Source organism: Canis lupus, chromosome 16 (genome assembly GCF_011100685.1).
Source record: "Canis lupus familiaris isolate Mischka breed German Shepherd chromosome 16, alternate assembly UU_Cfam_GSD_1.0, whole genome shotgun sequence".
Lineage (NCBI taxonomy): Eukaryota > Metazoa > Chordata > Mammalia > Carnivora > Canidae > Canis > Canis lupus.
The window spans coordinates 9,833,152-9,857,521 of NC_049237.1; the positions used below are offsets into that span (position 1 = coordinate 9,833,152).

Sequence of the window (24,370 nt, forward strand, 5' to 3'; positions counted from 1 at the left end):
ATTCTGTAAGAGACTTAAGTCCTACTATCCTAGGGCACAGATTGTGTAGGATGAATTTACTTTTCACTCTCCATCTGGAACTGTGCTAGTTATGAACCATATTTGGGGGGAATTTAGAAAATGGTTACTCAAATCAGCTTCTTTATTCTATGGTTCAGATGAAGAATTTCAGTTGAGAAAGACTGGGAGACAAAGGGTCACTGGTTATCTGAGGATTGCTGAGAAAAGAGCAGAAGGACCATTCTACTTTCCGTGGGTCCTCTTTAGGGGAGGGGATAAATACACAGGGTTGTTTGTGTTTACTATCCTTTTGGCAATACCTTGGCCAATACTTTTCAGAGTGTAAAACATACTGGAATATGACTGGATCTACTGCCTCTTTAAGTAAGAAAAGTTATTTACATTGCAAGGTAATCCTAAAAGCTAAAATTATAGGAACGAGATAAAAGTTTTCCTATGTATCACCTATGCATGAAAAATACATGCACTTTACCCATTTAAAGTATATGTAATTATTTTAAAAATTAAGTAACTCCAGTAAGGTTAATGATGCAATTATTATGAGTTAATCTCAGTAACCTGAAAAAACAACTAAATGAAAACTTAAAAAGTATTTTACAATCTGACAAGATATTTCTTAAAAGTGTTTAATGTTTGTGTCAAAATGATCTAGTTTTACAGGATAAGAAAAGGTAAAAGTAAGTGCCAACTTATACTTGGAGATTGTCTATAGAATGTTGTACTTTCTGCCTTTGGAAAAAAATTTTTAAAAAGTCATATTGACAAAGATAGCAAGTGCCTATATTTAGCACAAAACAAATTAGAGGTAATTTTGCACCAGCCAGTATGATCTGGAAGAAAATGTTTTCATTTCCACTGTTAAACTTATCTCTACCTCTTCTGCAGGCTTCAATTCTAGCCCCTCCACCACCCTATTCTAATACAGCACATTCCAGCAATTCCACTTTCCAGTACCTCTTCTAAATCCCTATACTTCCCTGCTTTCCTTAGTCCATCACAATAATCATTCATTTACAGACAACTTTAACTTCAGTGCCGGGAGAGATGTTCTATAGGATCTTTAAGCACTCAGGATCTTTTTATTTTTCCTGTTATATTTCTAAAGAATAAAAATAACTTTTAAAACCAAACATACTAGCTGACTAACTCAAGCCTTGTACCAGATCTAAGTTCACTTAAAATTTTCAAAACATTCTTAGTATAAATTTTGTGTATACTTACATCTGGAAGAGAAGGAAGGTTATAAGAACCTCCCACTGGTGAGCTCAAGTCAATCATAGGTGAACCAAAAGCCTTTGCATCATATCCTGCTGCACTAGTAATGGTAGGACTAGAAGGAGTAGAGGATGTGCTGTTGGCAGTTGATGCGGCAGCCTGCCCACTGCTGATCTGCCACTATAATAGCAAGAAAGGAGAAAGGTCGTCTATCAGCAGGCCAAATCATAAAATGTCCAACTAATCCCTGTTCCTTTGTTATAAAACAAAGTAGAAGACACATTCTGCTATTTGAATTCAACTGTAATTTGAATGGAAAGGTGTCAGGTGGGGGAAAGATGGACAGGTATATAGAATTTTCATTAATCTTGTCCAAAAATAAAAAATAAAAAGCACTGATCTTTTTTTTTTAATCAGAAAACAGTGTGCACCAGAAAACCACAATAACCCATCTTAGAAAACTTATACATACTAGAAAAGAAATATAAGCACATAGACAGCAACTCTGAGGTAAAGATGGAGAACTAAACACATACATTTTCTTCTGCCTCTATCTGAGACATCTGAAACTAATGTAAGTTATGTGGGAATTTTTAAGGTTTTTGACTCAAAGAAAACTGGAGAGAAGACAGAAATCCCATTTTGGAAGGTGGAAAGAAAACAGACAAAGAGCAAACCACTTTGTCAATTTGATAAAGCTAGTGGGGAAAACAGAGAACACACATTATACAAACCCTCTAAGGGCTTGGAAATTAAATTAGAAGCATGAGAGGTGAATCTGGGGCTGAACCACAAGACAATCTGGGGAAAGTCTGTTTAAGAAGCACTGAAGCTCATCTTCCTTTCCTACTTTACCTGTTGTTACCCCAAGATAATATGGACTTTCTTCAATCCCAGAGATGAAGGCTAGAAGTTTATTCTCTAAAACAGGTAAAACAATGTCATTTGACTGAAGGGCACCAGGTTTACCAGAAGGCAGAAAAGTACTGCACTGAAAAGGAAGATTAAGAAACTGTACTTACACTGAATGCTGAGCTTCCCTCACACTCTGCCACTGGCCCCACTACGCTCTTCTTACCCATGCTGGCTTCAAGAAGCAGCCAGGTCCTTCACTTCAGGCAGAGGACAGAAAGATCCTTTGGGAACTGGACTAGCCTAAGAAGACTTAAAGATGGCGATGCTAGAAATTCTCCCAATAAATCTGCCATGTAGCCTTAGGTCTAGAGTGAAACCTCACTCATCAGACATTAGCTCCAGACCAAGGCTTTCAGGATTTTTTTTTTTTCAATTCACTTCTTATATATGAGCAGGTAATTAAACCTCAACAAACAACTGAGGAAACTCTTCGTCATTTATGTTAAAAAAAAGGTGAGATAAACACATTAACAAAGAGGTTAGGAATGACAAGTACAGAGATGAACCATGATGCTCTCTACAATTTACTTCAAATCTATCAAAAAATAAGAACACTCAATTGATGGATGAATAACAGATGAGTATATGGATAAAAAATGAGAAGGCAACTAGAATCATTTGTCCTCTACACAAGTCTTTCAATTTGCTGTGTTTAAAATTTTTCATAATAGGGATCCCTGGGTGGCGCAGCGGTTTAGCCCCTGCCTTTGGCCCAGGGCGCGATTCTGGAGACCCGGGATCGAGTCCCACCGTTGGGCTCCCGGTGCATGAAGCCTGCTTCTCCCTCTGCCTGTGTCTCTGCCTCGTCTCTGCCTCTCTCTCTCTCTCTCTCTCTCTCTGACTATCATAAATAAATAAAAAAATTAAAAAAAAATTTTTTAAATTTTTCATAATAAAATACAGGGGGAAAGGAAAGCAACTAAGAGGTATCTTTATACAAGGGAAAATAAAAATCCCCCAACATAGTCATGTATAGACTATGCACTATATAGAGTGATAATGTCAGAAGCATTCCAATTTTGAAAAACCTAATTTATATTCTTTACTGAAAAAATGCATAAAGAAACCTGTGAATGTCCTCTTCATCACCCACCCACCCGTCATATCCATCCTTTTCTTTTTCTCTGGACCCTTATCCTCTTCCCCTCCCATAGAATAATCACAGTTTTAAAGATAAAGTATATCTTTCCTGGTTTATATACATGATAAAACAAATACACAATCAGAAAAATGAGGTAATACCCCACAAAAATTCTAGAACATGGTTTTTCCCCACATAATCATATATAGATTACTGCATTTTTGGAATAGCTAAATGTATTCTCTGTGCAAATATGCTATAGTTTATTAAATTAACCAACTGAAAACCAATTCCTCACTGTATATTCCTTCTTCGTTCATTTATTCATTCTTGTTTACATTTTTGATCAGAAAACCTTTTAAAACACATCCTTGGTGTGTCCACCCATCAAAAATAATAAATGAGGGAGAGTACACATTTGTGTATACAGAATGTGTTAGGTGCTTCTATATATGTTAGCACTCAGTCTCAGCACAACTCTTCAAGGTACTCAATGTATAGTTGGGACAAATGACATTTAAAAGATTAAACTTGTACAAGGTCACAAAATTATTAGGAAAGTAAACAGAATTTAAGGCTAAGCTGTAGCTTGGGCCCTTTGTATCTCCTTCTACCGATGAAATAGAGAGCTATGCCTTTTATTTAAAAGTATTTTTATTAACTATTACTTAAGAAAATTTGGTGATATTATTTATTATTTTTTTTAAAGATTTTATTTATTTATTCATGAGAGACACAGAGAGAGAGGCAGTGACAGGCCGAGGGAGGAGCAGGCTCCACGCAGGGAGCCTGACGTGGGACTCGATCCTGGGTCTCCAGAATCATGCCGGGGCGGAAGGCAGCGCCAAACCGCTGAGCCACCGGGGCTGCCCAATTTGATGATATTATGGCAAAACCAAACTAATTATAACAGTGTATATATTTTTTATTTTTAAAATTTATTTATTTATTTAAAAGATTTTACTTATTTATTCATGAGAGACACACAGAGAGATGCAGAGACATAGGCAGAGGGAGAAGCAGGCTCCTGCAGGAAGCCCAATGTGGGACTCCATCCCAGGACTCCAGAATCATGTTCTAAGCCACCCAGGTCCCCCAGTGTGTATAATTTTTAGAATAGAATTTTCAAATCATTTGATTAAATGAATGTCAGAGAATTATGGAAATAGCATCATATTCCTTATTTTAGTCTTGGCAAAAAAACTGAAAACTGAAATCAATCTACAAGTGTTAAACTAGAAAGACTGTTGACACAGGTGCTTGGAGAAGACAGAATCTTTAATTGTGAAAAAGTAATGTCATATCTAGAAAATATTTTTACCTGAAAACATTATGAATATAAATAATAAACCTTATCAGACTTAATATGTAACCTTAAATATTTAACTTAATCACATATATATGTGCCCTATATTAAAACTGTCAGTTTGTTTTTAAGAAGTCTCCTTGTAATGACTTAAAGATTCATTTATGTTCTCTCTTATAGAATATAACCTGTATTAGTTAGAACAGTTCTGTCTTAATGAACTCAGCTAAAAGCTACACCTGTCAATACTGCCAAAATCCATACCCATCTATGACTGATTATTCTGGGCCTTCACTCCAATACCAATATAAGTGGCTTGATTTTTCTTGTTAGTTACAAATCAAGACCCTTTCTCTTACCTTTGTTTCTAGAGGCCTGTCTGTAATAAACTTTGTAACTCACATTTATTTAAAAAAAAAAAAAAAAAAAAAAAAAAGGAGGAGGAGGGCTCTTGGGTGGCTCAAGTGTCCAACCTTTGGTTTTGGCTCAGGTCTTGATCTCAGGGTCCTGGGATTAAGCCCTGAGTTGGGTTCCATGTTCATCAGGGAGTTGGCTTGAGAATTCTCTCTCCCTCTCCCTTTGTCCCTCCCCCTGTTCACATGCTTTCTCTCTCTCAAATAAGTCTTAAAAAAAAAAAAGTTTGCACTTGCTCTTCATTGCTTTATCTATAAATTCGATGTGATTTGAAAATAGAGAAGCAGAACAAGAAGCTGTAGAAAGTAAATATATATACCTGTTTTATAGCTTGTTGAGCCAAAAAAGCCATCTGTAGTGGGTTGGGCTTTATTGCTTGTCGTGGCATGTTCTGGTTTGATGGATATCTCAGCTGTTGAGGATGTGGAGGAAGAACTGGTCCATTGGGTTTGGGGCTGTGATTTTGAAAATTTATCAAACGTGGAGGGGGTTGCTGGAAAAAAGAAATTAAACCAATTTAGTGACAATCATCTCTTGAAAGATAAATTATAGAGAACTCTCTAACGTTCAGAGAAAGGTAGCAACTCAGTCACAGATGAATAACTTAATTCTACAACAAGGGAATGGGGGAAGGAGGCAGCCTTCCAGAATGTGTATAGGCTATGTGAAAAGTCTGATCAGGAAAGAGCTTTGGGAGAGGGGTTTCCAACTTTAAGTAGGTTACAAAAGGACTGGACCTAGGCCATCTTAGGAGGTAGGAAAAATTTGTGTTCGGTATTCTAAGTCCCTGATGATTACATTTTGCAAAGAACTGCCCTCTTTGGATCTCCTAAAATAATGCGATAGTAGAATAATAATTGCTAGCATTTACTGAGCAGTTGTTACATGCCAGTACTGCTTTAAGGGCTTTACAAGATAGAACTCATTTAATCTTCGTAATAATACCATGAGGCGGGGATCCTCTTCATTTTACAGAAAAGGAAACCAAGGTATAGAAGATTTAAATAACCTGTCCCAGATTAACAAAGATAATAAAAGATGAAGCTGGAACTTAAACTCAAGCACTGTGGATCCAAAGTTTGCACTCAACCAATAAATTATGAATAATGAAAACAGCTGATATTAATAATATTTAAAAATTAATGAGCTTTAGATTTTACTGAGGTCAAACTACATGCCAGGCATTGTGATTAGCATTTTACATATGTTACTTCATTATCACCTTCCCCTTATTTTACAAGTGAGGACACTAAATATTAGAAAGCTTAAAGAACTTGAGAAAGGTCACACAGCTAGTAAAAGGCAGCACTAGAGCTTTAATCCAAATCTACTCTGCGATGTCCTCACCACGTTCTGGTGTTCAGCTGGGGGTTGATTAAGGTACTAATTACACATGAGAGGATGAATTTCCCTAGAAGAAAAGAGATTTCAAATGGAAACCCTCCAAGGACAACATTGGTGGGTTACAGGACAGGGCAAGAGCTGGGAAGGCAAGCCTACTCTGTGCATAAATGCTAGCCCTGGAAATTGAGATCAGTGTTATAGAAAAAAGGTAGCCTTGTATGTCAGTCACAGTTTCATTGTGAACTGATTCTCTGGTTAGCAACTTACTGCAAAGTAAATACTTATTTTTAGGCTCTCTAAACTATATATGATTAGAACTTCTCAGAAAGGGAAGTATTAACTTCCATATACAATAGGGGACAAACAAATGTGAAATTTGTAGGGCTAGGGACGCCTGGGTGGCTCAGCAGTGTAGCACCTGCCTTCAGCCCAGGGTGTGATCCTGGAGACCCGGGATCGAGTTCCATGTCGGGCTCCCTGCATGGAGCCTGCTTCTCCCTCTGCCTGTGTCTCTGCTTCTCTCTGTGTCTCTCATGAATAAATAAAATCTTAAAAGAAAGAAAGAAAGAAATTCGTAGGGCTGAAGTAGCAGCACCTAAACTTTTGGCCCTCTGAAGGACGACAGCTATAAAATGTAGCCCTGCTATTTTTGCTTTCCTTTCTCATTTGTGGAATTAACTCTCCTTTCCTGGGTAAATGCTTCTTTTCCCTCTCTCACAAATTAGTTGGCACTGGGTTCACTCTCAGTAACTCTCAAGAGTGGCCAGCAATTATAGACCCAATGAAAAATAGATTTAGATACTATTTTTCAAGACCAAAGGAAATTCTGTGGTTGAAGAAGAGAAAAATATTAGAGAAACTGTCATAACTGTACACAGAAGCATAAGCCTGAATCCATAGCGATTCTCTGATTTTCAAAGTTTTGGAACTTGGAGGGTTTTGTATCAGAGAAACACAAACAGAAGACAGTTGATGAATTACAAGGGAAATAGTGGAAAACTCTAAATTTTTCTAAGAGATAACTTTTTAAAAAGTGGGAAATCATCCGAAACAGTCCTTAAAAGAGAAAAAAGGAATTACATTAGTCCTTTGCTACCCCACTCTCACAGCCCCACCGCGTCTGAGATTTATACATTGATACACTCAAGAAATGACACTTGATGCTAGAATATTGTACTCTGAGAACTCGGTGTGGGAATGAATGTCAACCTTGCCATCAAGGAGCTCACAGTTTAGTAAGACAGGAGATGTTTTATTTCCCCTCTCCTAAACTGTTATAGTTGATTGTTTTAGGGGAGGCAACTTTGAAGAATAAGATTAGGAACTAGTTATGAACATAAGAGGAAAAGCAAAACTAATGCTACTTTAATTACATGGAATCAACTACTATGCAAGGAAGATACAAGAGGAAAATACAGAATAGAGAAATAATTGAGTGCTTAAGCAAACATATACATTATTATCCTCATCCTCACTCTAAGTACCTTCATGATTATAGGCTTTGATTGTATTCCAGGTCAGTACTTCCCAATTGTGCATAGATAACCATGAAGGATACCAGATGTCCTTCTAACATACATCCACTGTGTAGGAAAAATTAATGTATGCAATGAACAAGAGTATCTCCACAGCAGTAAATATGACTCAGGAGTGAGAACTATTGCTATGAATTATGTATAAAACATAGGTGACAATGTTCTCTAACAAACTGTGATCTGTCCACTGGAGTATAGACTGTGTGCTGAATAAACAGATGCACAGTTTATCAAGTTTTTACCCCTTAGTTCTATATCCTACTTCTACAAAAAACAACTCATGTAAGCAATTTTTATTTTTTTATTTTTATTTTTTTTAAAGATTTTATTTATTCAGGAGAGACAGACAGAGAGAGAGAGAGAGAGAGAGAGAGAGAGAGGCAGAGACACAGGCAGAGGGAGAAGCAGGCTCCATGCAGGGAGCCCGATGTGAGACTTGATCCTGGGACTCCAGTAACTCCAGTATCACGCCCTGGGCTGAAGGCAGATGCTTAACCACTGAGCCACCCAGGCGTCCCATGTAAGCAATTTTTAGAAGTAGTCTTTAAATTAGCCATGTCCTATGGACAGATGTAGAGTATGATTTAAACATACCCACAAAGCCAGAGGCACACACAACTTCCTTATAGACAGTAAGTATATAGCTAGGTAGAGCAATGTGAAAGCTTAAGGAAGAGGATAATTAGTGAAAAATATATGAGTATTTGGCAGAGAACACATAAAAATGAGAGATTAAATATGAAAAAAGATTCAGGAGTCATTGAGAATAGTAGAAAACACCACTCTGAGGGAATAACCAAAAGATGTGAAAACTACTTTATTTTTAAGTGGGAAAATTAGGTTGAATAGAGACTGTGCATTATATAGATTGTGTAGCAGTAAATCCTAGAGAGGAAAATAAGATCAAAAATAAATTCCTGAGATATATAGGCCAAAGGCTCAGAGGTCATTTTCAATTTGTCACTGCTTATAAAGAACAATGACAGAGTGACCAAGTCACATAATATCTACTTATTACCTCAGTTCCTTCTTAGTGAGAAGGCAATGAACGCAAATAATAGATTTATTCTTTTTCATGTTAATAAACTTTTTTTTTTTAAAGTTTTGTTTGAGAGAGAGAGAGAGAATGAGAAAGTATGAGTGGGAAGAGGGAAAGGGAGAAAGCAGACTCCCCACTGAACAGGGAATCTGACATGGGACTAGATCCCAGGATCCTAGAACCCTGACCTGAACTAAAGGCAGAGGCTTAACCAACTGAACCATCCATGTGCCCCCATGTTAATAAACTATTAAATAAAAATCACCTTTCTATCTCCCAGACACCTAAGATAAATATTAATTATGCGAATACTTAGCTCTAGGCACTCAACTCTCTTTTCTCTTCAAATTTATCTTTAGAAATATTTTGGTATTCTTTGAAGTTTACCTGCAGTGGATCCAGTCTACAGAGGTAATGATAAAATCACTCAATTTTCTTAAAATTTCAACTCTTTCAGTTGTGCTCCTGGTATCTAAAGTGTACAAGTCTTTTCCCAAGGAACACTCACCAAAGCTCTCTTAAATTCTTTGTTAATCACTTCCCATGAAAATGTGAGTTAGAACAAAGTTCTAGAGGAATAATCTACTGGAATATTTATATTCCCCTGGATTCGACATGCATTCTTAGTCTAATTACTAGAAAGCCATAAGCCTTAAATAAATCACTTTCGGCTTTCACACAAGCAACTTAACAAAATCAGGATCTACATATGTCTACAATTTTATATTCAGTATTGAAGTAAGAGCCCGAAGAAGAGCAATTCTATGTTTTGTAAAATTGCTATAAAAAATACTAATATGTCATTACATTGCTTTTTCATAAAGAACCATATTATACATTCCTCTTAGTGCTAGAAAAATACTAGTAAAAAGTTTCTTCCTTAATTAACAGGCAGGTTTTCTTTTTACCAAATAATATAGGTAGTATTTGTTTGTTTTCTTTGGTTGAGAAAAAATCTTGATCTAAGTCTCATTCTCAAGTAAAATGAGAATTCTTAGCCTAGTACTGCACACTTTGATACTTATTAAACCTTATTCCATATCATTCATGTCATTCCATTTGAAGTATACCACTTCAAATCCTTCTTAGAAATAGGAAGGGTATAAACTAATAAATAAATGTAACTGTAAATAACAATTTGTATGAATTAGACTTTACATTCCTGAGTAAACTTTTATTATTAATTATGCCCAGATCTAACTTGAGCGAGACTCTTTAACAAAGAGTATAAACTTATCTGCAAAAATAGGATTAAAAGTAAATGGAATACTTCATATCTAGTAAAAATAAGAATAGTTCATGGAATATCTGTTCAGAAAGAGAGTCTAAGGAAGGGAGATTTCTAATGAACCACTCCTCAACCCTTTTCTATTTCATTTTACCCTAGTTTCTAAGACACACTGTGATTTTCCTAAACACTGCAATCTCACAAAGACCAAATAACTAACTAAAAAAAAAAAAAAGACCAAATAACTGAAGTATGAAGTATAAATCATTCTGAAGCATAATACAGGAAGAATGAGTTACAGATACACAACTTTACCATCAGCCATAGGCATGGGTTGTTTAGGAATGCAATCATTTATCCTCTGTTATAATTTGAAGATAACAAAGAGAAGATGAAAATAGTCGTACCAGCCAAATAAACTATTAATTCCTTTTTGAGAAGGACTAAAAACTAGGAGTTAAGTTAGGGACACTTTTGATAAATTTTTATAAATTTATATATTTAAATCATAGATGACAGATGTCTTGGTTATTTTAAGAGATGCTGAATACAATTGTATTATAATTATCTAAGTTAGGACAGGCCTGCTTCCAAATTTACCTGATGAGAGATGGAAGGTTGCTGGATGGGCCCCTGCATTCTAGGGTTTGGTAAACCCACAGGTGCTGGCCTCCGTTGCACCTGTTGCCTCTGAGCCATTACCTGTTGCTGCATATGCTGGAGTCGTAATTGAGCTAGGCTGATCTGTGTTGGAAACTTGGATAACTGGTTTGAAGATAAACCACCTGGTGGCTGTGAATTCTGTTCCACGACAGGATTCTGCTTAGGCATTTGTGGCTGACTCTCTTTATCTTCAATTACTAAAGAACCTAATTAAAGAGAAAAGGTTAAGTTCTTAAGTTTTTCTGATAGTGAAATACTGTATTTTGTAAGGCTATTTTTGCTGAACTTCAAATTGCCAAGAAACTTTTTGGTCTCAGGAACACTTTACACTCTTAAAAATAGAAGGCCCCGAGGTTTATGTAAGTTCTAGCTGTCAAATTTTACCATATTAGAAACTATTAAAAGCATTTTTTACCTCTTAATTCATTTAAAAATAAACCCAGAATAACACATTTTTATGAAAAAACTTTTCAAAAAATTAGTGATGAGTGGTATTATTTTTTTTATATTTAAAAAAATCTCTTTACATGTCTGGACTAAAAGCTGAATTCTCCTATCTGTCGTTGCATTATCTGTCATGATATATTGTTTAGGTTGAAATATATGCAGAAAACTGGCCACATACAGACATGTAGTTGGAAAAGGGAGGCCTCGTGGTCTCCTAAACAAGCCTCATACTATACCTTGAGAACTACTGTTATCAAAACAAAACAAGGAAACCTGACATTGGTTCTAAAATTCCCACAATGTATTTCTGATTCGTTAGTAGGAACAATTAGTAATCTCTAAAGTTCCTTATATCCTCACAGTGCATACTACATCAGTTCTCTGATAAGACAGCAATTTGGCTTATAGTTACACTTAGAATTTAAAGGTGCCGTCAATAGGTCTGATCAAAGCATAAGGCAAAGGTTGACTTCAACAGTAGAGATTCAATTAAATGTTTCTGATCTTCTATAAGCATAAATATCCTAAAAAATATTATCACTCATTACATACTCACTGTGTTAGGCAATATGAGAGTACGTCTACGTACATCCTTGCTAAAGTCCTTTTTATAGATAAGGGAATCTAAGGCTCAGGGAAATTGAACAACTTACCCAAACTCACCAAGACATTAACTGAATGTTGATCTAGGTTAGTATTTTCCCCTTGCACTCTTCTAGAAGATGTTTCTCAGAAGCCATGCATAAACAAGTTTGGGAAACTTGTCTCCTTCTTAGAATATTTAAAATGCAAATCTCATTGTAAATGACAATTTTCACAGCTATAAATGATGGCTCTGAGAAGTCTTACAGTATATTATTTGATTTTATTATAGGATTTTCACAAACTTCACAACAGAGATGCTGTTTTTATTTTGCTTTTGCTGATACAGATTTATCTAAAACTATCCATTTATGTGTATATAGTTACACATTCTTAATTTTACTATATCATGTGGTTTATTCTGTGATATGCTTATATGTATTTCTGTATATGACTGCTTATGTTCTCCATATAGCTGAATGTGTGATGGTTCAGTGGGGAAGGGTAAGAGATGCTTATAAATGCACTTTGCATTAAGATGCTTATTTTTAGTAATATAGGTGTGTGTGATTCCAGTTGCCTGCTATCTATCAATAAATACGTTGCTGCATGCATTTTGCAATTGAGCTGCAGAGGTCACTTTATCGCTGTCCTTTTTTGTTCTGTTGTGTGGATGAGATTTGCGTAAGCTTATTGCCTCCATTCTTGGTATGTTCTGACAGCACTGGCTCTCTTTCTAGCCATTTCTTCCTTTCCTACCTAGAATCTAGCCTAGGGAGTGACAGCAACTATCTTTGAGGATTTTGAAACACGGTCAGTGAGACCAAAAGCTGTCATCAAAGGGAATACACTGGTGGTTGATGAAGAATGTATAGGGAATTCTTAGACTTCTATTTCTTTAGTTTTCCTGTGAGAAATTAAGAGGTAGAAAGTGAAGACTTTTTCCACTAGCAAATAAAGAAAGGAAGATAAATAACTTCCTGGTGAGCTGCCTGCAAAGATATTTGAGCTCCTAATCTTACCAAAATGATAGTCTCCCTTTATGATAAGTCAGTGGACTCTAATACTTGAAACTGGGGCACTTTTCTATATGCATGTTATACTCCAATTAGGCAGTTTTAAATATAGTTATTACATAAAAGGGGAGTAAAAAAATAAGAAATCTTCCCTAGCAAGATCAAGCAAATGAATCCTTAGGTGCTTCATGACTAGGTATAAAAAGTAAGCCAATATGAGAAATACTATTTTAATAGAATATACTCCAAAAATAAAAAATCCTGTATCAATGGCAGTCAGTCATGAGTGAAAAGTTTCATTACCCCATTCTAATAAACCTACAGTTAACATACAAGCAAGATTCTATGGGGAAAAAAAACTTCTAAATCCCAAAGTCTAGACATCTGTGAGTCATAAGGATGTTCCTATCATCCATTTATTTACATGTGTTGTTGTATTATTCATGCATGTGTCACACATATACATAACATTTATAAAATACTGGCAAAAACTCCATGTCTTCAAAACAAGGTGATAAAAGCGCTTCATGGGTAGAAGGAAATACGTTTTCAATAATGTGTCATAATCATTAATAGTTCCAGAAACAAATGACACTTTGAGAAAATTGACATAAAGGCCTACCTAAATTGATAATATTCTGAGCCCAGAAACTAGGATCACAGTGAAACTGGATGGTATTGTTGGTCACTGGGGAAGCATCACACCTTGCTCGAAGGAGGTGCCTTAATCGGTATGTAATCTAGAAAAAAGGAAAGACAACTAAACATTGGTGTCTTTAATCAGGCAAACAATATATTAAGTAAATACACAAAAAATGGTCTCTGGTATGTATGCTAACACAAAATAATTGTATCTAAGTTATAAAATGTGGACATACAACATATTTTACAACAACATATATAACAAAGTTTTCTTTCCAAAACATGTCAAGTTTGTTTTTTTTTAAACATGTTAAAAGTTTTGAAATATAATTCAATTAGCTATACTACTGAATACAAAGCTGAAAAGTGGGGATCCCTGGGTGGCTCAGCGGTTTGGTGCCTGCCTTTGGCCCAGGGCGCAATCCCGGAGTCCCAGGATCGAATCCCACGTCGGGCTCCCTGCAGGGAGCCTGCTTCTCCCTCTGCCTGTGTCTTTGTGCCTCTCTCTCTCTCTCTCTATGTCTATCATAAATAAGTAAATAAATAAATCTTAAAAAAAAACTGAAAAGTATCTTAAAGTGATAGGTTATGATTAATTTTTTGAATTATTAAAACTTCAGAGAATCACCAACTAAATATTTGCAAAATAATTTTTAAAAACACGTATCACTCTTTTATTTTACTTACTTTTTTAAAGAAGGATTCAAAACTTAGAGGGCTAATGAGTTATGGAAAGTACAATCTCTGCTCAGGAGATGTAAGTACAGCCCATAAGTAGGCCTGCTAGTGGGATGGTTCTCCTTGCTCCTCTGTTTTGAATCTCATGTCACCACACCATACACCCCCACCGCTGCCAACCTCCTTCCACACTGTGGTCCCGCTGAATACTTGATCATTCTCCCTTAGTTGAAGAATTGAGTTTCTGGCAAACTATCACCATCTCCAATATCACTCTTGTCATAATTCTTGATGATTTTAATATCCAACCAGCTGAACCTTCTTCTCAACTTACTTCCTCTAGGTACCAATAATCCTATAAACCTTAAAGGTCCTACATGTGTTTGCTCTTATAATATCCCCCTATCCTTTGATCTCACCTTACCAGGAACCTTACCCAGCTGAAATCCAGGGTCAATCACCATAATCATTTCCTTGCATATAACCTCAATACCTCTTTCCATCACATACTCCATCACATATACTTCCTTCCCTCTCAATCTTTCCCCCAAACAACCCTGGTTAAACCCAAGTTTTGGCCAGATATAACTGGACTATGTAACACATGACAATTTACTTCATGTGGGCCCCTAAGTTTGGCTGGCTATCATATGACATTTTTCTAGTACTTTACTTCCCTACTCTCCTAAATGACTATTCAGATTTTCTTCTCAAATCTCTACCACCTCCTTCCTCCCTCATGCTCAATCTCAGCTGATTTTGCTTATAATTTTACTGAGAGAGTAGGAATGAATAGTCAGGGACCTTCTACAAATTCTCACCACTTATATTAGTGTTCCCTCCTATTACAATGGATTCAATGGCCGTGCCTTTTTTTTTTTTTTTTTTTTTAATTTTATTTATTTGAGAGAGACAGAGCACATGTGTGCTCAAGCAAACTCCCCCACGGAGGATGGAATCTGATGTGGGGCTTGATCCCAGGACTCTGGGATCATGATCTATGCTGAAATCAAGAGTCAGATGCTTATCTGACAGCCAGCCAGGTGCCCCTAAATGGCCATGCTTCTAAAGCCAGTCCTTCCACTTACGCAGGAGTACCCAACCTTTCTTGCCTACTCATAGACGTCTTCCCTCACCTAGGCTTCCATTTTACTGGATCACTCTTATCAACATATAAACATGTTTTAACTTTTGCTGGCTAAAAACAAAACTCTTGGCTCCTTTTCTATCATCCACTGCCCCGTTTTTCTGCCTTTTTATTTTTATTTTTTTACAGCAAACTCTTAAAAAAAATTCTTTTTTTTTTTTTTTTTTTTTTTTACTGGCTATTTTTACTGCTCTCTGTTCCCCTCCTCCCATTCTTTCCTGAAGCCACTTCCTGCACTTGGCTTTCAGTATATTATACTCTTGTGGTGTTGCTCATATTCCACCAACTACTACTTTTGGTGGCCACTGAGAATAGGTTTGGATTCCAATGCACCATCGCAGCCTCCAGTGTTGGTTCTTTCAGTCTTCCAACTGCCTTCTTTTCTCCTATACACACATAGTTTTAGTGATCTCATAGAGTGTCATAGTTTAAATGACTCTTGAATTTGTATCTCAAGTCTGGATCTCTTTTTTGAACTTGCATTTCCAATTTCTTACTCATCATCTGGTGTCTGGTAAGCACCTCAAATTTAGTATGTCTAAAAGGGAACTTTTGATCTTTTTCCTCAAGTCTACTTGTCCTATAACCTTCCCTATCTCCACTACTGGCAGCACTATTTTCCTTACTGCTTAGTCCCTAGTTCCTTTCTTTGTCTCACACCCTACGTTCAACCTGTCAGCAAATCTTACTGGTTCTATCCTTAAAAGATATGGATAATCCTACCAGTTTTCTCATCAACTCTATTAATTCTCCTGCTACCACCTTGGAAAAGCCACCTTATTGCAGTAAGATTCTAACTGGTCTCCCTTATTTCTTCCTTGCCCTCAAATACCTATAGTCTATTCTCAGCCACAGTGATTATTAAAATGTAAATCATACTCTGTTGTCCTCAAGACCCCCCCTCTCCAATGGCTCCCCATAACAGTCAGATTAAAAACCAAAGTCCTCATAATGAACTACCATGCTTGTGGTATTTGACTTTGCATTACTTTTCTGACTTAACTTGTACTAACTTTCTGCTCCTTCACTCTGCTCGGGCCCCCCAGGACTCCTTGTATCCATATCACAAAAACTCCCATCTCCATCTTTGCACTTGATGTATGCTCTGCCAGAATATCCCCTAAATATTTACTTCCTTCAGGTTTTGCTTCCTCACTTTTTTCAGTGTTTGCTCAAATATCACGCTCTTTCAACTTCTTTCCTTAATTTACTTTTCTCTAGAGCACTTAAAATATGTATGCTGTTACATGGTATTACTTATTTTCAGTACTGTCTCTTCCCACTAAAATGCAACTTCTTGAGGCAAAGATTCTGTCTTCTGTTCTCCCAGTGCTTAGAATGCTGTCTGAAATACAGCAGGTATTCAATAAGTAAGCGTTGAATAAATAAATTTACTTCAGTTGCTAAACTATTTCCAATAGCCTATTTTAGGCATAAAACATGAAATTATTTTGGGACTATGTGGAATACATGGCACAGTGTGTAGTGCAGTATATAGCAGTCAATACAATGTTCTTCTCCCTAAGTTTTTCTCCCTTTCTTAAATTTTTGCATCCTCTATCAGTTCTTATGGTAAAAAAATGTTAATATGCAAACCATAACAATCATTCCAAGAACTTTCCTTCCTAAATAGTTTCATCATTCCCCAAATTTAATCATTTTGAAATAATTTTAAAATTGTGAAAAACTAAAAAGCACTCTTCACCCAGATTTCCCACCTGTTAATGTATTATTAGCACATTTGTCTCCGTGCCTGCCCAAATGCTTCTGCACACATACACTCTTATTGTCTTTTTCTGAACCTTTTGACAGCAAGTTGCAAACATGAAGTTCTGTTCCAAACACTCCAGTGAGTGCATCTTAACAAAAAGATCCCCTAACATAAGCGGCAAGCTCCAAATTCAGAAAGCATGTTTGTCACAATACTACCATCCAATCCAAAGACCATATTCAAATGGGAATTCTCCCAATAGGGTACTTCCTAGGATGCTCTCAAAGAATACAGGTTGTATTTAGTTCCCATGTCTCTGCAGTTCCTTAATCATTCCCTGTCATTCATGTCCTTTGATGGCTCAGGCCTTATATTATGCAAGATGACCTTCAACCCGGGTCTGAGTAGAATTCCTCCTGAGCAGACTTAGTAGAGCATTCTTGTCAGGAATTCCACACAAATGATAATGTGTATTTCTTAGCACATCAGATCGGGAAGCTCAGGATTTCAATCTTTCCCACAGTTGCTGATACAAATCCTCATCACCTGGCATTTTGCTGCCCTGTTTCTCCACTTTAAATTCACTGGATTTCCCCCTTTGTAACTGATTAGTGTTTTGCAAAGAGGTATTCTAGGATTACACTGAGATCCTGTTAGTCAATTCTCTACTCACTAGATTAGCATACTCTGAGGACTCCTTAATTACCTCTAGGATAGTGACCAAATGTGCTTCTTTACCATCTATTCTTTCTACATTTATCGCTTTACATTATGACATAAGATTTTTCCCTTCATCATTTGCACAGAAAAAATGGTTAAAATCAGAAATGTGAGCACTTTCTTAAAAGAAAATCAGCTCTAATTAAAAGGAACAATGAGGTAATAAAACCCTTGGGACATACTTTTCCCCCTTTCAGGTACTATGCTGTAAATCCCTTTTGCTGATGAGAAGCTAAAAAAGACAATTTATTTACAACTCAGATAACTAGCATCTATTTGCTAATTAAGTTGTGCCAACGTCTAAAAGTAATACCAAATTTGGCCAAACTATTCCTTGAAGTAACAATTTTTTTCCTGATGTATTTTGTTGTCAAGATGTAAGAGCTCTCTTACTGTCAAATTATTTTATTACCCATATAAAATGTAAACTCTGTCAAAAATCCTGATACATATAAAAAAAAAATCCTGATACACAAAAAAATAAAAAATAAAATAAAATAAAATAAAATAAAATAAAATTCCTGACATATGTTTTAGATAGTTCTGAAAAATCATAAAGCCTGGCTGGTGTAGAACATAAGGTTCATTAACTAACTATACTTTATTAATCTTTTCAGATGTATCTAAACTTAAATGAACTCAGGTTTCACACTGAAAACTTAGCTAACTGTTCAAAAAGCAAAAGATGAAAAAAATTTTTGAAATATAAAAGATATCAAAACAGCTTTCAAGATAGCAACACTGTCTCCTTTCTATTGAAGTTAAAATAAACTTAAAGAAGAAATTTAGTATTTGAATTTCCAATGCTGTAAAAATTAACATGCAGTTTTGTCTATACTTTGAGCTTCTGACAGATGTTATCTGCCATATTTTCACCATCAATCTTTTGTTTCATTCCTATACATCAAGCACTGAGTAATACAAAATTCCTACCTTTGAGAAGTATAAAATCTAATGAGTCATAGAAACATATGCAAATACAATAGTACATAAAAATCAATAATTGTATGATAGACATATGCACAAAGGATTTGCAAACACATAGAAGAGAAATCCAATCCAGTCTTGGTCATGAAAGGCTGCCAAGAGGAAAGGAAGACAAATCTAAACTGCAGCTGGTAGTCTCTAAAATGATGAACATTAGTTATTCAGGAGAAAGAGGCAGCATTCTAGGAAAAGGTACCAATACCCAGTCAAGACAGCATCATATACTGTGAGTCCAAAGGATTAGAAGCAAAGTGTTAGCAATGAGACATTCGGGAAAACATAAAGGTCTTCTAAGAGTAATTAGATGGGAGGAAGTGAAAAAGGAGAAAAGAGATTGTAGCATTCCTTTTTACTACTTATAACTTAATAGTTTCCTAATTCTAGTAGTATAGAAATATTCACAGCTGGTAACAAGAATGATAGTGCTTTACTCTCCTGGTCTTCTGTCAATATTTCTTGCCTTCCTTCTACATAATATAAGGGTAAATTCAGTGTTAACAGGTTGATAGAAGAATCCTGAGGAAATACTGTGAAAATGTTTCAAAATCTGTTTAAAACTGGACTTCTGAAAAGATTCCACTGTTCCACTGGGTCTTTTACTGACCACAATTCCTATAGCAAAAAGATGAACTGAGAATTGCAAGCAAGCTAGGCTTGAAATTTCAGGCCTGCAAGGCATTTCTTATTTTTTTTAAGCACATAAAAGCCATCATTTGAAAGATAACCTTAGGGGGCACCCGAGTGATTCAGTAGTTGAGCATCTGCCTTTGGCTTGGGTCATGATCCTGGGGTCCTGGGATCAAGCCCCCTATCAGGCTCCCCCCCAGGGAGCCTGCTTCTCCCTCTGCCTATGTCTCTGGCTCTCTGTGTCTCTCATGAATAAATAAATAAAATCTTTAAAAAGAAAAATAAAACAAATTTTAAAAAGATAACCTGAGTAAACATGGCTATATGTACCAAGCATAAGAATTATGAAGAGCAGGGTTGTAGAATATAGCAGTTTTCAAAATTTTTGAGGTTGGAAACTCTTGTAAGTGTTTACAAATAATCGTGAACCTCAGCTCTGTATACATTAAAGACAAATCATTTTATTAACTACACTGGCTATTGGTAATGCCTAAAGGCCCACTTGGATTTCACAGGCTTTTAAAAATTAGAAAAAAAATGATTCTGTCAATTAGGTATTGGTCCCTTATAATTGATTCTTTATGATTTGCAAACTCATTTTCTCCTATGTAGAATATAAAGAATAACCTCCCTCTCTCCTATGTCAAGAGATAATTTTGCAGATTAAGTAATCTCATCTCCTATTTTGTTTTCTCATAATTGTAAAAAAAAAACCATTAATAAAATTAGAGAAATTTTTAAACAGGTTACTAAATATTTGTATGAATGTTTTCTTACACATATGTAGTAACAATATTCAATATTCATAATTTTCATTCTTAATTGAAAAAAAGACAATTCTTTCATTTTATACTCTTCTTTTTCTGTTTAACTCTCAGAAAAATATTCAGGAAAACAGAGAAGATACGTACTATACAGAAGCTGTTTTTCATTACACCAATAAAGCAGTTAAAAAAAGACTCAAGAAAGAGTACATCATTAAATATTATGAAAGAAAAAAATTCTGAGTGAATACAATTCATGATTAGGAGTAGTTCTAGAAATAGTTACAAATCAGTTTTTTTAGTAAGTCTTGAACTCAATATTTGAACCTAGTTTATAGAAGTTTATCCAGAAGTATATTTCCTTATTACAAAATGGTCACCGAAAAATTCTGCCACTTGATTCCAAAAATGGTATAGGTGAACAGAAAACTGATTTGGATGTCCTAATTCAATTTCAAAGGATAACTCTCTGTGGAATTTTTAATAAAATGAAGGTAAGGCAGGAATTTTTTAAAATGTTTATATGGTTTGACTTCCAGTGGTTAAGTATCTTCTAGATCCTTGCTACTAAAGCATAGTTCTAGAACAGTGGCATTAGCATCTCCCAGGAGCTTGTAAGAAATATAGAATTTGGCTCCACTTTACAACTCTAAAACGAGAATCTTCAGGTGATTAATAGTTTGCAGTGACTAAATATTTTCAGTAGCAAGGTTCTGAACTACTATCAAAATTGTTCATCTGATCACACAGACACTCTTCCATAGCAAATGGGGTTGCAATATACAGTACCATACATGGACGCCAGAGTAAACAATGTACTGTCAGCAAGAGAAACACAGCCTCTAAACTCAGGTGTCCAAGACAGAATTTTGGTTATACCTCCTACTGTGTAATAACCTTAGGCATGTTACTTAACTCTGTGCCTTGGTTTCATTATTCATACAATAAAGATGGATAGTTACACCTAGTTTTTTTTTTGTTTTGTTTTGTTTGTTTTTTAATTTGAGAGAGAGTGAGAACAAGTGAGTGAGCTGGAGTCGGGGGGGGGGGGGGCGGGGGGGGGGGGCGGAGAGACAGAGGAAAAGTCTTAAACAGACTCCAGGCTCAATCTCATGACCCTGAGACCACAACCTAAGCCCAAACCAAGAGTTGGAAGCTTAACTGAATGTTCCATCCAGGTGTCCCTAGGTATACCTAGTTATGAAAATGGCCCAGCCATTGCACCACTAGTAGTGCAAAGGATACAAAGATCCTGATTCAAAGGGGGAACACGCACCCCAATGTTTATAGCAGCATTGTCAATAATAGCCAAATTACAGAAAGAGCCCAAATGTCCACTGACTGATGAATGGATAAAGTCTATCTTACCAGTGTATACACACACACACACACACACACACACACACACACAGGAATATTACTCAGCCGTCAGATAGAATGAAATTTTGCCATTTGCAATGAAATGATACGAATGAAGCTAGAGAGCAACATGCTAAGCAAACAAGTCAGTCTGAGAAAGACAAATACCATATGATTTCATTCATATATGGAATTTAAGAAACAAAATAGGTGAGCATAGGGGAAAAGGGAGGAAAAAAGGAGGGGCTGATCCTAATTATGGAGAACAAATTGAGGGGTGATAGGGGAGAAAGTGGGCAGGAGATAGGCTAAATGGGTGATGGGGATTAAGGAGGGCACTTTTTCTGATGAGCACTGAGTGTTTATGTAAGTGACAAATCACTAAATTCTACTCCTGAAACCAGTATTACACTATATGTTAACGAACTAGAATTAAAATAAAAATCGTAAACAAAAACCTCCCCCAAAATCCAATGTAGAAGCTTAAGTGGAATATTACATGGAAAATGCTTAAAATTAGTGTCTGGCACACTATAGGTGATTAGGAAATCTTTACTATCATTATTTTTAGTATTAAGTTCAATAGCCTCTGAGAGAAAACCTGGAAAAGAAGAAAACAAAGATAATGATGGATTAAAATTGAAGTTATACCTCAACAATGGCAGTTAAGTATATTTTTAAATTTTTGATCAATTAAAGTTAGAAACAGGTAAAAAAAAATAGGTAAAGGGCAATGAAGTACAAACAAACCAATGAACAATTCTGAATTTTAAGTATTCCAATAATTCCACTGTTTCTATGTTTTAGTGGTATGTTAAATGCCATACTTAGTCTGTCTTACCAGTCGCTTGCTATAAAGTAATGCTGTACTGCTGCCACTGGAAACTGCCCATTTAGAAAAATGCATAACATGTTCCAATTGTTTAGAAAGTCCAGCTACTTCCTGTTGTTGTTGCATAAGTTTCATGCGATGATCCTTTGCAAGACTCTGAAAATAAGAAAATTTCGAAATTTGTCCTGCATATATTTTAATGGTCATTTTCAGATTATCAAATTAGAATAACTGCCACCTCTGAGAATCCAAATGATAGCAATTTAAAATATGCTTAGTGCTTTTCCCCCTTAGTATATAAATTGGTCACTCTTACTGCCACAAAAAACTGCCAGAACACTACAGAGCTTCTGCTACTGTCACCACCATCACCACTGCCATCACTGCCTCTACACACCTCCACCCCAGGCCCTTGGTCTAGTTTTACATATTCTGGAACTTAAGTCTCTATTTGTGCATCTTCCAGTATCCAAAAAGGAGCAAAAACCAGGGATTAGCTATGATACAGTAAATGCCTGTTAAATTTAATTCTCACAAATAAAAGATTTACCATCCAGCAATCTAATAAAGTTACCAGATCATACGATTTGTGCAATCATATGATTTCACTTTTCAGGCATTCTAGTCTTGATTGCAACCACTTTGTGCCCAGTCATGCCATATGGTAGACACACTCATGTGGTTAAAAGGGATATGATTTTGGTCTATTGAGAATTACCTTGGGAGCTAAATGATAAAATGATTAGTGGTGCCAATGCATTCTCAGAAAAGCTACATAAAATCAGAATCCAGAATTTCTCTAAGGGAAGTAGACAAACAAGAACAGAGGTTAATCAAAAGCAGAGAACACTGGGGGTGCCCAGGTGGCTCAGTTGGTTAAGTGTCTGACTTGGTTTCACAGCTTAGGTCATGATCTCCGGGTCCTGGGATTGAGTCCTGTGTCAGACTTTGTGTTCAACAGGGAGTTTGCTCAGGATTCTCACTCTCCCACTGCCCTTCCCCCGTTTGTGTGTGCATCCTCTAAAATAAATAAATCTTAAAAAAAAAAAAAAAAAAAAAGGAGAGAGCACTGAACTTGGGTTATCTTAAAGTTCTCTATCCAAAAATTTTTATCTGCAAGGAAAGGGGAAGACAACAGGGTTTTCTACTGGTTCTGAAGTTTAAAAGTAAAATTGTTATATTCCAATATGGTTTTACATTCTCAATAAAAAAAGGAACCTAGATCCTGACCCTAGTTAGTTTCAAATTTGGAAAATACACATGTGCTGAAGTGAATTAAAGGAAAAACTGCAATGACACTCAATGGCTTTGTCACATCTAATTTAAGTTTAGAGATTACTTGTTTTTTACAGAGGTCAGAAATAGCCTCAGTATTTCTTTGGAGACATTATAGACAGAATATAAGTTTTGTTGACTTTTGGAGAGGTTGCATATTGACAATAAGAAGCCCTAGTTACTTGGGTCTTGTATGGTTAACAGTTATTTGGGCCGATTCCTGCATTCTTAGATAAAAGGGGCTCCAATTGTTTTAAGGAGGATTCTGTAAACCAGGAAAATATTAACATTTAAAAGGTGTTGTAGAAATTATAAGTCAATAAAGTCGATTACAAATAGTACTGATGACTAGGTTCATTCCTAGAGATTGGGATCTGGTCATCTTTTGTTATCTTCAAGTGATTCTGATTTACAGAAATGTCTGAAAAGAGCCACAGCAATGCACGCACTGCTAATAATCTCTGAGAAAGCAAATCTAAGTGATGTTTGATTTTAAGCAGAACTTGGAAAACTTTGAAAACGCTGCTTCTATTAAAAAAAAAAAAGAAAAGGAATCACAGGACTTTGAAAAAAAAGTTCCTGTAAATGAGGCCGCCTAGACAGAACACTTCTTCACTAAATAAGTATTTGTTTCCAAAAGAACAGAGAATTACTTTAGTCTTTGTTTCCTGTATGCCTGATAAACCATGGGAATGACCACGCTTTTTCAAGGAGAGGACTCTCTGACAAAGACCTTATAATTTTGTCAGCTACAAAATAAAGAGTTTGAATTAAATTATTTCTAGGAATGTTTTTCTTTTTCATCTTTAACGTCAGAATTCT

At 35.9% G+C, this 24,370-nt stretch overlaps 1 protein-coding gene across 2 annotated transcripts in view; it reads right to left on the reverse strand.

Annotated features, from left to right (window-relative positions):
- Positions 1-24,370, reverse strand: part of TRIM24 (tripartite motif containing 24) — a 99,523-nt gene that overhangs the window by 11,126 nt on the left and 64,027 nt on the right. Inside the window, exons 7-11 of one of the 2 annotated variants that reach the window (XM_038559427.1) lie at positions 22,283-22,429; positions 13,429-13,546; positions 10,801-10,967; positions 5,272-5,445; positions 1,243-1,416 (exon numbers count right to left, since the gene is read on the reverse strand). In XM_038559427.1, the coding sequence (XP_038415355.1) occupies positions 1,243-1,416; positions 5,272-5,445; positions 10,801-10,967; positions 13,429-13,546; positions 22,283-22,429 (780 nt within the window). Of the gene's footprint in view, positions 1-1,242; positions 1,417-5,271; positions 5,446-10,698; positions 10,968-13,428; positions 13,547-22,282; positions 22,430-24,370 lie in introns of both variants that reach the window. The other variant, XM_038559426.1, reaches the window with a different exon arrangement.